This window comes from Xyrauchen texanus, chromosome 33, assembly GCF_025860055.1.
Source record: "Xyrauchen texanus isolate HMW12.3.18 chromosome 33, RBS_HiC_50CHRs, whole genome shotgun sequence".
Lineage (NCBI taxonomy): Eukaryota > Metazoa > Chordata > Actinopteri > Cypriniformes > Catostomidae > Xyrauchen > Xyrauchen texanus.
The window spans coordinates 14,781,345-14,795,090 of record NC_068308.1 but is presented as its reverse complement, the minus strand read 5'-3'; the positions used below and the strand labels follow the sequence as shown (position 1 = coordinate 14,795,090).

The following is a 13,746-nucleotide window of genomic DNA, read 5'->3' as shown; positions in this document are numbered from 1 at the left end:
ATTTGTCTGTAAATTTCAAAGCACTTGTTCAGTTTTGGTCATAATGCCTACATGTAAAGTACAGCTACTGAGCTTTAAAATGAGACCTATTTTGTGTTGGTCAAGGCTGTAGTTATTCATATTTAGAGTTTTTTTGTTTAACTATTGCATAAACCAATGTTAACATACCAAACCTTATTGTAAAGTGTTATCGAAATGTAATTAGTAAATGTAAAAAAAAAAAAAAAAAAATGTATATATATACAGGTATATATATATATTTAGCTATGCTCTGCTCAAAAATATTTAATTGGCTTGAAATTGCTTACTGTGAGTGCAAATTCTATAAAAAGATTTTTATAAATCATTATTCTGTAATAACAAATGCATTGGCCAGAATGTGGACATGTGAAATCATTTAGACAACATTTTGTAGTGTTTTGATTTACATGCTGTTTTATTTTCATTCATTTTCCACTACCATTACAAACATAGAAAACCTTGTGTAATCTGATTTTGGTGTGTAGTGTATTTGATCAGCATGTGTTTGTTTAAATCTGTTTATTGCTGTGTGTTGTTAGCTACTCTTTGTATGTGTGTGTGTGTGTGGGGGTTTGTTTAGGTTGGGAAAGCCAACTGCTGGAAACTGGATTCTTGGGTATCTTCCTGTGCCCACTGTGGAGCCTGGCACAGATGCCACGATGCTGCCCACCTTCGCTTATCTCCATATGGACCTTCCGCTGGCTCATAGTTCGCATCATGCTGGGTGCGGTCAGTACACACACACACACACACACACACGCACACACACATTTATGCATTTTCCTCCAGGCCTCCCCTTAGTCATAAATGTCAAAATGTCAAAAATGAAAAAACTAAAAGGTATACATGTATAGGTAATGCACACATTAAACACACACCGTCAGACGACTTCTGTCTGGATTTTTTATGGTTTCTGTGACTGCTGTAACGCTGGCCCATAACTATTGTCTGCCAAGGTATGGAGGTTGCCATGTAGATGAAAATGTTTTTCCAATTAGGGCCATAAATGAGGAGGAATTGGGAAAGGGAGCTGCACATTTGGTTAAACAAGGCCAAGAATATAATTGCCTTTAAGTACTTACAACTGTAAAAACTCTACAGCCATTTCCCCTCGAACACAAGCAGAATAAAAAAACAGTATGACTCACAGACTGAAAGGTAAAGTAAAAAAGCTGGTTTTAATAGTATGGTAATGATTATCATTCATTTGTGGTGTCTCTTCAGATTTCTTCACATTCATTGTCTGAATGTTGATGGAAATAAAGAACCATAATTTAGGCCCTAAGAGATGTATGACTCTTGTCCACATCACTTTCCTGGGAAACATCTAATGATTCGTTTCACACTAGCAGTCAAAAGTTTGGACACACATAATCATTCTTTATTATGACTATTTTCCACATTTTAGAATAATGGTGAAGTCATCAAAACTATGAAATAACACAAAAGGAAGTATGGGGATTATCCATGACCAAAAATGTTATCTTATATTTTAGCTTCTTTAAAGTAATCACCCGTGGACTAGATTACAGCTCTGCACACCCTTGGCCTTCTCTCAGCCAATTTCTCAAGATACCCACTATCCACCTGCGATACTTTTTAAACAGTATTAAAGGAGTTCCCATTTATGTTGGATCCTTGTTGGCTGCTTTTACTTCTTGTCTTTTTCATCCATTAAAATAATATTAATTAAATTAAATTGTAGTTTTATAAACTACATAATAGGCTTCCAATGGTAGGCTAGCGCCTTGCATAGCAGCTCTGCCGTCATTGGTGTGTGAATGTGTGTGTTAATGGGTGAATGAGGTGCGGTGTAAAGCGCTTTGAATACCGCTAAGGTTAAAAAGGCGCTACATAAGTGCAGACCATTTACCATAGGCAGAATTTATATTGTTTACAAAACTAATTTTAATAATTTTATTGTAAACCTTAAAGGTGCAATATGTAACAATTTTCATGTAATATTTGCCCTTTTTTTGCCAATGTGCGAACGGCTTGTAACGCAACTTAATAAATTAGCCCTTCTCGGACTGCCTACGTTGCCTATTAAAGCATGTAGACTGATTTTCATGCAAAGAGAGCAGGCCGCTTTTGCAGGGAAAATCCAAAGGATGTGACGTTTATGCGCACTCCCGAGAGCCTAATAGTAATAGCTTCTATTCCGCTATTCAACAGCGACAACAAACTGTAACACTAGGTAACATTACCTTAGAGATGGAATCCAGCAAACGTCCAGCTCCCATTACAACACCGACTCCTACACACACTAAGAGTGTAAGCCAAAAAACATTTATCTACTGACTCCCGTCTGGCAAAGTGGGAATGTGATCGTGATTGAGCGAAAACTAGAGTAAACATCAGCAGGGCATTTGATTCCTGGAGGGACCTTTGTTTGGTTTTGTGATCAAAACCGACACTGAACTGGTGTTCTTCTTACTGGACAGGTAAACTTACATAACTGCAAAGCATGTGAAATATAGTGCCATATGGATTGATCTGTGTAAATTTAGCTAAACTACAATAACAAATTAAATGAATGCTAGACGGGAGTGGTGGTGGTGGCGGCGTAGTGGGCTAAAGCACATAACTGTTAATCAGAAGGTCACTGGTTCGATCCCCACAGCACCCACCATTGTGTACTTGAGCAAGGCACTTAACTCCAGGTTGCTCCGGGGGGATTGTCCCTGTAATAAGGGCTCTATAAGTCGCTTTGGATAAAAGCATCTGCCAAATGCATAAATGTAAATGTAAATGTAGACAATGTTCAAGATAATGCAAAAAGCTCCATTCATTAGTGTGACGTAACTTGGTTATATAGAAAATATATACAATCTATTATTATAAAACAATATTGCATCGATATATCAAAATGACAGTTGTCATTGAATCACATCAATACTGAATTGTGTCAACATATTTATAATGTACAGCCTATTTTATATACAGCTACTGTCATCATCCACCAAATGTATCTAACAGTTATAGATAAAGCTGACTAGCTAGCTAACGCTGATATATGCTATCATATAAATGCAGTCAATGTATCATGCAAAGAAAAGTGATTACTTCAAACAACAGTCTCATATAGTCAGACCGATATCCACACTTTGTTTTTGCCCTGTTCCAGCACTGGAGTGTCAAATATAATATACAGCCTCTTTCAGCATGATGTCTGTGAATCACGTTCAGTCTCTTTGTCTGTTTTGTCATTGTTTTGGTCGATACTTGCGTCCCTATGGAGTGTGTGCACGAGCGCGAGCAACAGGTAGCTGCTGCAGTTCACTTAACGGCCACAGGTGTCATTAATATCAAGGGTTTCTGAATCTTACATACTGCACCTTTAAGATAAAATGGGATTTAAGTAGGACTGTCAATAAAAATTAAGCAAATCAAAAGAAATGTGCCGCTTAATCAAATTAATCGCATATATCAATATTTGCAGAGTAAGGTAAGCTAATGAAAATAGCTGCGCTTGAACACAAGAATTTGTCCTCATCTTGTGCCGTCTGCCATCATTAAGTGTTGTTTGTTGCTTGTACAGCTGCAGGTTGCCTGAGTGTGACTGCTGTGTGCATTTTCCATTTCCCTTTTTGATTTGTAACAAGTAGCACCTAATAAACAGGCTTTTTTTTTTTAAGGAAGTTGAAAAATTGATGGCAACATATGTGTACAGTGGGACTAATTTGTGAAATTTTTAATAATACCAAGCTATACAATGTTTTTTTAGTCACATTTTTTATTATGTTTACAGGAGTGTTGGGTACTCATGTTTTTGAGATGTTACAGACATTACATCAGAAATTAGCACAATTAATTCTGATTCAAAGTAATAGCCACCATCATCCAATCACTTCCAACCATGTTAAAACAAATTTATACATTATAAATATAAAATCTAAGTAATATTTACCATTGTCTCATGTCTGCCAAACATGTTAAGTGGTCCAAACATCATCTGCAGCCTGAAACTGAATTTTGGTTGGATTTTATTAGTGAATGTGCTATAGCTGCTAGCTATAGGATTCTCCCTTGCTCCCTATTTAGTGAATAATTAACCTCCAGTGTGCTGTCTGTCTGCCTCGTTCTCTAAACAGTTCGAAATACTCAGTATTTTCATCCTTACTCCATATAAAGCCTCTGAAAGTAAAATGTTTCTGTTTTTGGGTGAACTCATTGATTCTCATTGTGATAATGCACAATAAAGGAAGAAATGCTCTGATGTACTCATTAATGTACATGAGTTTAGCAGCGTGGTGAATTCATGATAAATCGCTCATATTTTAAAAATACATTATTTAAAAAATAAAATAAAATACAGACTCTAATCTTTTAAATTAAACAGGTGTCAATATAAAAAAGTTTTTTTTTACCAGATGTAGTTTTGTTAATGTTTCTCCTGAAAAGCAAACTCTGCTGTGGTCAGCACCATGTTGTTTTGTAAGTACTCCGTATGGCAAAAGTTTAACCCTTTACTGACAGCCCAAAAACTACTGAACTGAGATCAGTCGGTTTAAATTATTTAAAATGATGCGTTGCATATAGCAAAGCCAAAATACAACATCCATGCATATGTACGCAGGGTTCACGAATGTTATGAATGTGGTATTTCAAGCTTGAATTGCTCCGATGGTAGAAATATGATTTAATGCATGATTAATTTTTTTGCAATACATAATTTTTTATATAATTAATCTCACTGATATAATGCATTTACTTGGCAGCCCTAGTTTTAAGATGGTGACATTTGACTGGTAGTGTATATAAAATTAATTCTTTAAAGAGCCCATATTATGCTAATTTACAGGTTCATGATTTTATTTTGGGGGTCTACTAGAATAGGTTTACATGCTTTAATGTTGAAAAAACACATAATTTTTCTAATACTGTACATTGCTGCAACACCTATTTTATCCTCTGCTCAAACAGTCTGATTTAGTCTCTTTAAAGGCCCCCTTTACGAAAAGCTCAGTCTGCTCTGATTGGTCATCTGGTCCAGTCTGTTGTGATTGGTCAACCGCAGGTCGGAAATGTAACGCGCCTTACCATAACTGAGTTTCATGCTTCCTTAACAGCTGTAAACACTATTGAACTACGGTAACAGTGGTGTTGGTTATGCCATACCAGTTTGAGTCCGTGTCTGATAATGAAAGTTTGCAAGAAAAAAACTGATCGATCAGAACCATCTTCGCAAGCATGATTTGAGCAGAAAGTTTCACAGTGGTAAGTTTTAATTTAGAAGCTTTCTTAGAAGTACACTGTTGATTATTGTGAACCTAACAAAACTTCAGGTAAAAAACACGTTGTGCATCTAAGTTAGTCATCTTTTGCTGGAATGGGTGTAGCCAAACCTTTTTAGCTGAGCTTTGAATGGAGAACAGAGGCTTACTCCCTGTTGGACATTACCAGGTTTATTAGAGAGTTAGTGAGCAAGTTAGCCATTGTGGATAGTGGCCGTAACATTACAACTTACTTAATTATAAGTAAACCTCCACACTTTACCACTGATAAAGACTCTTGAGATCGACCATTTTGTTACACAGTTTTGGGTAAAAACCAGCCCACAGCTGAATAGTAAACCCTTACCAAACAATAACATTACATAGCAAGTTAGCTGAGCTCTACCGTGGATTGCAGACATAAAATGACCGTTTGTAAAAATAAATCCATCACCACACTTGATCACTATTCATGATAGTAAGAACGACAAACAATCTGCATAATTCTACACAGTTGTTGGTAAAAGTGGGCCTGCAGCTGCTTAGCAGAACTATTTCAAAACAAAAACATTAGCTATCAGGTTAGCAGAGACCTTCAGCTGTGCACTGGGTGTACATCGTAGCTACAACACAAAACTCCGCATTTGAACTCTCGGTAGCAGATAAATCCACAAATAATCAACCATACTTACAGGTTGTGATCCTGAAATGCCAGATTGTCCCAACAAAGTGGGAACTGCACCATCTTTCAGGAGTAACCATCTTTAAAATCAGGCATTGTTTGTGGTTGTACTGCTGAGGAATAGTGTTAAAAATACATTTTAACCACTGATACTTCGATTTGTCTGCCTTTGGAAGCCCAAACAATGAGGTTTTGCTTCCAGAGTGAAGAAAACAGCGTCTTCTCAATATGGTGACAACACTAACCCAACTCATCCTAGCGGGCAGGCCAAAGTAGCCCTTAGGCAGGCATTATGCAAATGTATTACATAGTGATACTTTACGGAAGAAATGGCTGGACTACAAACCAGCGGTTTTGTGTAGCTCTTGAGCAGTGTTGTTTGTGGGAGAGTGTGACTCTCTTTTGCGTGGACTTTGTGCTTTGTTACTTTGCAGACCTTTTACATGCACAAACAGTTATATTACACACTAAAGGAAAGGTAAAATCCCCAAAAGAATAATAGGGCCTCTTTAAACTATAATTCCTGTATTGTGTATAGGGACTTCTCTGTCATCATAATACACAGCAGTTCTTGTCATTGGTAACTTGATGAGTCATTAGCATTCTAGATCCTCATTTCAAACTTCAAAATATTGAATCAAGAGAGGTCAGTTACACAAGCCAAATGCTTTTTTAACAGTGCAGTTAAATAAAAATTGTTGTGGCAAAAAATTCATTAGCATCAACTTTTTGCAGTAATATGCTGCATTAGCCAAATGAGCAAAACAGTGTTTAGCATTTCTATTCCGAGAAGGACTCAAAGGATGCCAGCATTTTATGAAAATAGTCTGCCCAAGGTCTCAGCTGAATCAGTCGCCAAGTTGAAGTTCATGATCATTTTTCTTTTTTTTGCTTCTCATCACACATCAAAGCAGCTCTTGAAGTCCTTCAGACTTGAGGCTTGAGGATGTCTGACTGGACTCCTTTTCTTGTGGTTCACCCGAATCCATCAGCTCAACACATTTAGTATCTGTTGAAACTTTATGCTTGATGTGTGTCAGATTGTTCAAGGAATCTTTCACTTAGCGGCTGAAGTTCACACATTCCATCAGGGGTCAAACCTCACATGTTTGAAATGTTCTACTCTCCATCTGTTCATGTTCATAAGCCATTTGTCTTGAACTTTTGAAGTTTGTTGCAGCCAGTGCTAGAAAATTCATGAAATAAACTACCTCAACAAATACTTGTCTAATTTATATGGTGAATACAGATGCATTGAGGAAAAATAGTTCAATCTAGTTCAGATCAGTCTTCCACAAATCGATCTAAGAAGGATTAAAAGCATTAGTGTGATACTTTTCAGCTGTGCTTGATTTTCCTCAAACATTCTGGTTAGTGGTTTTGTTCAAAATATTTAACTTCTGCAATTAATTCAGCCCAAATTAACACATTTAACACATTTAAGCTTTTTTAATGATAATTTCAGCCTTGGTGTGCTATCTATTTTATAATGTCCCCATGATATTTTGAATTGGTAATTGGACTTAAATATTAGATCAACCTCAAATTGTAAGTGCATGGATATTTTGTTGTTTGGGGTTTCTTAAAATTTTGATTTATTTATTTGAAAGTAGTTTGTGAATGAAAGGTACTTCCTTTAAAATTTCAATAAGTGTTAATTTTTAGATTGCATTCAGTTGGTGTATTATACATATTAAGGAAAAGACATCTTTCTTGAGTATATACCAGAGTGCCTCCTGTTCAGGCACATTTCGCCTGTTTCAGCCGTTGTGTGTGTGTGTTTTTGAAGTTTCCTCATTTGGATGGTTGGCAAGAGCTTTTGGCATTCCTTAAGGCTGTGTCAAGCATGGGCAAGAACAGCTCTCCCTGGCTTTACTGTCTCCTGTCAGCTAAACTTTTATAGAGGCGATTTGTAGAGTAGGGAATTTAATGACTTTTTAATTCACCTATAAAAGAGTGCCCATCAGATAGTATGGTTAAATTCCTGTCACATGCACCTGTGTGCTAAAAACTGAGTCTTTGGTTTTTACAGTAATATTGGATATTTGGATTCTCTCATGCATGACTGACACTAATTAACTAGAATTAAATTTAGATGTCTAAATTGAAATGAGGAGAAATTGCCCTTGGCGTTACAAAGTGCCATACTGGCAAGATGTTGATCTCTTTACCGCTATAGAGTAAGACGTTGTTGTTTTGTATAAGTAATTGGAGCATTAACTGTTGTACAGGCAGCATTATTGAAGAGTTATGCAAGATCCTTGTTACAAAAGCTTTGTCAGCTAAAATGGATAATGATGTTAAGTGTAAATGCCTGAAAGTGGAATTTCTCCTAGCTGAATTCCAGCCTACTAATTGGAGACAAACACTGGTGATGTTTTGTTGCATGTTTAGCTACTTGTCTATGTTAGTAATGTCCGTCTGAATTATTAGCAGTTTTGAAGCATTGTTTGCCAAGCTACAAGCTATTCATTTTTACGAAAGTCACGCTACTCTTTAAGATGGAGCCCTAGGTCTGTCACAATAATTACGTTATTGACTTGTCATACAATATATGGTCATGACCTCGATACATTTTTTACTGACCTTGGTATTGCCCATTGCGTTTACATGCATGTTTGTTTACACAAGATTGAATATCACCAACATTTAACCAGTCGCTCTGCTTCTGTCCTCTCTGTATCAGAGACTGGGCTCTGGCAGCTCACACACACACACACACACACACACACACACACAGTACAATGACTGGCGGAGATTACGTGTTACTCGAGGCTAATAGGTGTTTTAATAGGTGTTTTTCCCGACGACTGCATAATTCCAGCTAGAACGTTAGGAAGAATAAGTCCAAATGGACTTGGTTTCAAAGCTGCATTCCACAGCTGCATTGGGAAAATTTTGGCTTTAAGCCAAATGAGAGGAGAGCCCATTAACCTGAACAATTTGTTTAAAAACATTTGCAACGAAAAGTGTCAATACAACTAACTAGGGCTGGGCGATACATCTAATACCCACGATATAATCCTGATGATTTTGCTGACGATTTAAAATTCAACAATATCTTGAATATCGCGATGATATTAATGAGCCTTTTATTTGGCCATTAAGTTTCATAGTGTATCAGTAGACTTATTTCGCAAGTCTTCAGGGCTGTATAATTAATCAAATTAACATCAAATGGAGATATGATCATATGTGATTATTTAACTGCCAAAGGCTGAAAAAAGACAGAAAAACATGGTCCGTGTGCACTTCAGAATGAACTGGTGACGCACTGATCTGCGTGGGGGTTCGTGTTTGTAGCACAGTTCACCTGCAATTTGAAGTACTGTAGGTTCAAGCATTCGAGCAATTCCAAACATTAGTAACTGATATAAAGTTATTATACAAATCTACAAATGCGGAACAGTAAAGAAGAATTTGACTGCGGTTCACAAGATGCAAAACTCATAACTGTCAAACAAACATTGCACTTCCTGTTTCATAATAAAAGCTCCTGGTGAAGGTGAAATAAACATGACTGCACTTACAGTGTCAAAATAAAAAAGCCAGTTTAGAATAAATTGGACAGAAATATATTAATTTATCTTTAACAAATCTTATCCTGATAATAATAATAATTCAGTATTATATTATAATAATAAACTTGACTGGGTTCCACAGTAATAATTTAGTATGATGCAATATTCATCTGGTTTAAAAAGAATAATATGTGAAGTAGATTTTGCACACCTTGTTCATTCACCAAGAAACATTTTTTAGTTAAAATATATTTTTATTAAGCTTCCATGTATGATTGTTTGTTAAACAAGTATAAACATGCATTTCCAGCTCTAAGATCCAGTAAAACAGCAAGTATGGCTTTTGTTTCTTGACACTGTCAAGGATTCAATTCATTAGAAAATCTGGATTTATCTGTGTACCATGCATGCAACGTGATCCCTTTTAATCGAATTTATTTGTAATTTAGAGAATTATAAAATAGTGCAGAAGATGTGAATTATTGTCGTTAAAGCAATGTGACTGTCAGACAGCAGCGTTTCAGTTGTACATTTTTGGTCGGATGGTCTTAATTCTGGCTTTATTTATTGGCCAGATGATAAGTGGGTTGAGGGTGGGAGGCAGTCATTTTCGCATTAGTGCAGTCACATTTTAGGGAGCTAATACTCATTCCAAGGTTCCTTATTACATTATCCATAATGTCATAAATGCAAGAATGCACTTGATAAGCAGCAAAACCTACTGATGCATTAGTTTCTCTCTGGGATGTGAACGCTGGTTGCATATAGGCTCTCTTGAGAAAAGTCAGACTGTTTCTAGATGGAGCGCACATGTTTAGATTAGGCTTCGTATTACATATGTAAATCTTTGTATTTTTTGTGTGGAAAATGTAATGCTTAACCTGACTCAGAGTGTGTTTCTTTCAGTACCTCACCATGTATTTGGCTTTTCTGGTAGATTTGGTAAAGAGAGATCCAAATCACCGCAGGTTAAGAAAAACAGCTGTCAAGAGTTAAAAAAATGTCAAATCTGCCACTAATAATACATTTGATGGGTGGTGAAGCTCTCTCTCTTCCTCTGCACTAATGATGTAACTCTTAAAGCAATGACGGGATAGAAAGTATACTTGCAGCTCCAGTTATACTGTAATGTACAAATTCATTTTTATGGCCTCAACGAGGATTAAAGCACAGCGAACTATTTCTCCAAGTGTCTTCTTGTAACAAAGATGGTCATTTCAAATGTTTGTTCTTCATAATATCTTATTTGCAAAAAATGACCTCAGAACTGGACTGACTGTATTGTCTTTATCTCATCAGGGTTTGATCAAGATCAGAGGTGACCAGTGTTGGAGGGATCTCACCTGTATGGACTACCATTATGAGGTGTGTGTGTGTGTACACATTTGCTCTAATCTTCCTTTTACTTCAGTTTTTTGACCATTTCGTTTATCCTTTAGCATTTAATGGGACATTTCCCACTCTTTTTTTGTTCCTTAGGATTAAGCAGGTTGTTTTGCTACCGTACCTTTCAAGGAATATTCCTGGTTCAATACATGTTAAGCTCAATCGACAGTATTTGTAGCATAATGTTGATTACCACAAGAATGTTTTTGTTCTGTAAACAAGCTATGATTTGGGTTCCAGTGAGGCACTTTTAATGGAAGTGAATGGGGCCAATCCGTAAACGTTAAAATACTCACTGTTTCAAAAGTATAGCCACAAGGTGTGAACAATATCTGTGTTAACTAGGGATGCACCGATACCACTTTTTATCTTCTTATCTGATTCTGATATCTGAAATCTCAGTATCGGCCAATACCACCGATCCTGATCCGATACAGTGTTGTTTTTTGCATAATCAGATTAGAATATCCCCATTGTGTGAAAATAATTGGGGGTACTCTTTTATATGTACAGAAAAACAAACCTCTTGCTACATATTATTTCAATATAAATGTATAGCTTGTTAAGAAAATTTGTATTTTTAACTAGTCTACTGGATAATGCAGCAGCGAAATTAACAGTAATTCCAGTCTATGTCTTCAGTAGAAAAGATTCCAGTTTTCTTTGCAATTTTTTCTTTTCAACTTGAATCTGGACTTCAGATCTATTTTTTTGTTTAATTTAGTTTTAAGATATCAGTCCACTTTTCATTCACAATTATTTTAGGAACCCATTCAACTTAAATATTGTTATAACTTTTAAACAAATAATATTGATGATAATAATAACAAATTATTTTTAGGGCCCAAGCAGGAGGCCCTATTGTTTTCCTAAGGATTACTGTTAACATTCTTCTTTTCAAGGTTTCAGGGGCTTTTGGGTCTCTTAACATGCTCAAAAAATCTTGAAAGTTTGCACACACATCAGAATCGTCGGCCATTAGAGCTTGGGGGGTGCTCTCTGCCAGCCCCTTGAATATTAGATTTTTGGAGGCACTGTAGCACATGCCTTTTCACCTACAGTCACCAAACTTTGTACACATATAGATCTCATCAAGCTGGACAACTTTCACCCTCATAGTCATAGGCTCTACCCAACAGGAAGTCTGCCTCTAGTCTGCATGTTGCATTGTTTGAAAAATGCATGCTCTGGAATTTGAGATAATTCCTCCTTGGGGATTTATGTGACAGGCACCAAATGTGGGCAACATCATGCCAAGATATTGAAGATGCTAAATTGCTAATGGATTTTTTATATTTCAAACGGTGTTGCCATGGCGAGGCGATAAATTAAATGCGAAAGGAAGTGCTCATATCTTCGGCGTGCATTGTGAGATTTAGATTCAAATGAGATTTATGTTTGGTATTGGGGCTGATCACGTGGATATGATTATTGTGGGGCATGATCATAGCGCCACCAACTGACAGCAGGAAGTGAGGATTTTTTTTACAGACTTTAGAATAGCACTCTTATTTTTATCTGAACTGCTTCAAATTTGTTTATAATAATGCCAAGATAATACAGATTTAAAATTATGAAGGGATTTTTGATATCTTGACTACTGTTGCCATGGCAACACATTAAACACTATTATTCCTTTTTATGTATATTCATAGGTTTTTGAGGTGCTTGGGATGCTTGAATTTTTATGATCTTTTGCACACACATCAGAATTGTCGACCATTAGGGCTGGGCAAAGGTTCATTCATGGGCATGTAGAGGGGGCTGTGTAGTGCCAAATAGAAAATGGCCATGTTCAAGGGACTCTGTATCACATCTCTTTTCAGATAAAGTTACCTAATTTTACTGTATCTCATCAAGCCGGACAACTTTCACACCACAGACATTAGCTATGTCCAACAGGAAGTCAGCCATTTTGGATTGTTTGAAAATGGAATGGCTCTGGAATTTGAAATACTCCTCATAGGGAATTCATCTGACTGGCACCAGACTGAATTGTGAACGTTTTTTTGATGGCTCAAACGGTGTTTCCATGGCGGCATGATAAATTAACAAAAAAACAGGAAGAAAGAATTGTCTCATATATTCTGTGTGCATCGTGTGATTTAGATAAAAATGAACCCATATGTTTGGCCTTGAGGGCTGATCAAATTGATGTATCTACAGTGAGTTGCCGTCTGAGACCTTCAATCTGCGCATTTTATCTCGTGGCTTGTTAAGAGCGTTACCGCAGATATGTAGCTCGTGTGGAGGCTCACGCTATTCTCCGTGGCATGTACGCACAACTCACCACATGCCCCACAGAGAGCGAGAACCACATTATAGTGACCACAAGGAGGTTACCCCATGTGACTCTACCCTCCCTAGCAACTGGGCCAATTGGTTGCTTAGGAAGCCTGACTGGAGACACTCAGCATGCCCTGGATTTGAACTTGTGACTCCGGTTGTGGTAGTCAGCATCTTTATTCGCTGAGCTACCCAGGTCCTCCCCGTATATTTACTTATTAAACACAGCCTTTTGCGATTCATAAAGCAATCAATTGTCTTCAAGTGGCTTTGAATAAAATGCATGAGTCATATGGACTACTTTAATGGTGCTTTAATGGTTCTTTTATGTCTGTTTTGGAGCTTGACAGTAACGAACATGACTAACACACAGTATCCGATTTGGATCTGGCTCTTTAGACCGATACCCAATCTGTCTAAAAACTTCAGTATCGGAGCAGATACCGATCCAGGTATTGGATCGGTGCATCCCTACTGTTGACATGATTTTAGTGTGATAATATCGCTTACTAACCTTTTCTGTGTAAAGTTATATTGAATTTTACAACTTTGTTGCCATGATGACATGACGCCGTAAACGCTAAAATCCCAAAATGACTGTAAAAATTACGATTTAAACAACATTACTGCTCAA

At 36.8% G+C, this 13,746-nt stretch overlaps 1 protein-coding gene across 2 annotated transcripts in view; it reads left to right on the top strand.

Moving 5' to 3' along the window:
• lmf1 (lipase maturation factor 1) overlaps positions 1-13,746 on the top strand; it is a 43,090-nt gene that overhangs the window by 4,371 nt on the left and 24,973 nt on the right. The window contains exons 4-5 of one of the 2 annotated variants that reach the window (XM_052102459.1): positions 602-750; positions 10,740-10,805. In XM_052102459.1, coding sequence (XP_051958419.1) covers positions 602-750; positions 10,740-10,805 — 215 coding nt within the window. Of the gene's footprint in view, positions 1-601; positions 751-10,583; positions 10,652-10,739; positions 10,806-13,746 lie in introns of those variants that run through there. The other variant, XM_052102458.1, reaches the window with a different exon arrangement.